General features: G+C 63.4%; 1 protein-coding gene across 1 annotated transcript in view; it reads right to left on the bottom strand.

Moving 5' to 3' along the window:
- The window catches only part of VOLCADRAFT_55892 (uncharacterized protein), a gene marked incomplete at both ends in the record, with an annotated part of 5757 nt that overhangs the window by 3857 nt on the left and 686 nt on the right, over positions 1-1214 (bottom strand). The window contains 2 exons of the mRNA XM_002946300.1: positions 155-355; positions 946-1090. Coding sequence (XP_002946346.1) covers positions 155-355; positions 946-1090 — 346 coding nt within the window. The remainder of the gene's footprint in view (positions 1-154; positions 356-945; positions 1091-1214) is intronic.

Below are 1214 nucleotides of genomic sequence, written 5' to 3'. Positions count from 1 at the left end.
GTACGGGTCGGTCCCCACCTTCCCTCCCACCCGACCCCTGCCGCAGCACTCTTTCCTTGGCAGCAGCTTCATTCGCTCGTGGTTCGTCTTTTCCCTCCCCCTCCCCCCCTTCACTTCCCTTTCCCACGTCCCCACCTTCCCTCCCCCCCCTCACTTGGCTGTTGTGGGCACCACGTCGTCCAGCGCCATGATGATGTCCGCCCCCAGCCGGTTCTGAATGGCGATGGACTCCTCCGGGGTGAGCAGCAGGGTGCTGCCGTCCACGGGGCTCTGGAAGGTCACCCCCTGCTCCGTGATCTCCGCCAGGTGCAGCAGGGACACCATCTGGAAGCCACCGCTGTCGGTGAGCATACCCCTGCATGGGGATGTAGGGGTACGTGTATAAGGGTGGGAGGAGCGGGGTGGGGAGGGGGGGAGGCCGGTGAGGAGCAGCACTGCATAACCACGGGGTGAGGAAGCGAGGGAGTCAACTGCCCGCTGACGGCCGAAGCACACTCCTGGACGGGGCGGCGTAGCGGTCGTCCAGAGGGCCGGAGGGGAGGGGAAAGACGAACCACGAACGAGTACATGCATGTACATGCGGAAGTACGGCAGGGGAGGGAGGGGAGGGAGGGAAGGAAAGAGATGAGAAAGCGACCTCCTCATGCGTAAGACGGTATTTAGGGCCTTATTGCCCTAAAACGCCCTGCGCCGTACGTTGACGTGCAGCGCACGACGTGCAGACGGCCCCTCCTTCCCCCCATCTCCCCCATCTTTGCAAACCCCCTCCCGCTCAGTTACCCGGCACCCGATACGGTACCGACCAATAACCCACCAATCCTCATCCTACCACCGCCACCGCCATCACCAGCAGTAGACCAGTAGCAGCAGCCGCAGCACGCGGAACATAGCTTCTGTAATACCCACTCTTTCCCCCCTTCCCCCCTCCCCCCTAACCTGGCTAACCTGGGCCAGTTAATGAAGTCGTGCAGGCCCCCCATCTCCGCCACCAGCTCACTGCCAGGTCGGTTCTGCAAGTGGTAGGTGTTGCCCAGGATGACGTGGCAGTCCAGCTCCTCCAGCTGCTGCGTGGTCAGCCCCTTCACCGAACCTAGGGAGGAGGAGGCGGGGGAGGGGAGGAAAGGGTTCACGTTAGTGGAGGTGAAGGGTGGTGAAGGCTGCTGCGCAACTTCCCCCTTTTCCTTCCCACCGGCCTTCTCCACCCGGCCACCGAC

This window comes from Volvox carteri (genome assembly GCF_000143455.1).
Source record: "Volvox carteri f. nagariensis unplaced genomic scaffold VOLCAscaffold_3, whole genome shotgun sequence".
In the NCBI taxonomy this organism is placed as follows: Eukaryota; Viridiplantae; Chlorophyta; class Chlorophyceae; order Chlamydomonadales; family Volvocaceae; genus Volvox; species Volvox carteri.
This window is presented reverse-complemented; position numbering and strand designations above follow the sequence as displayed.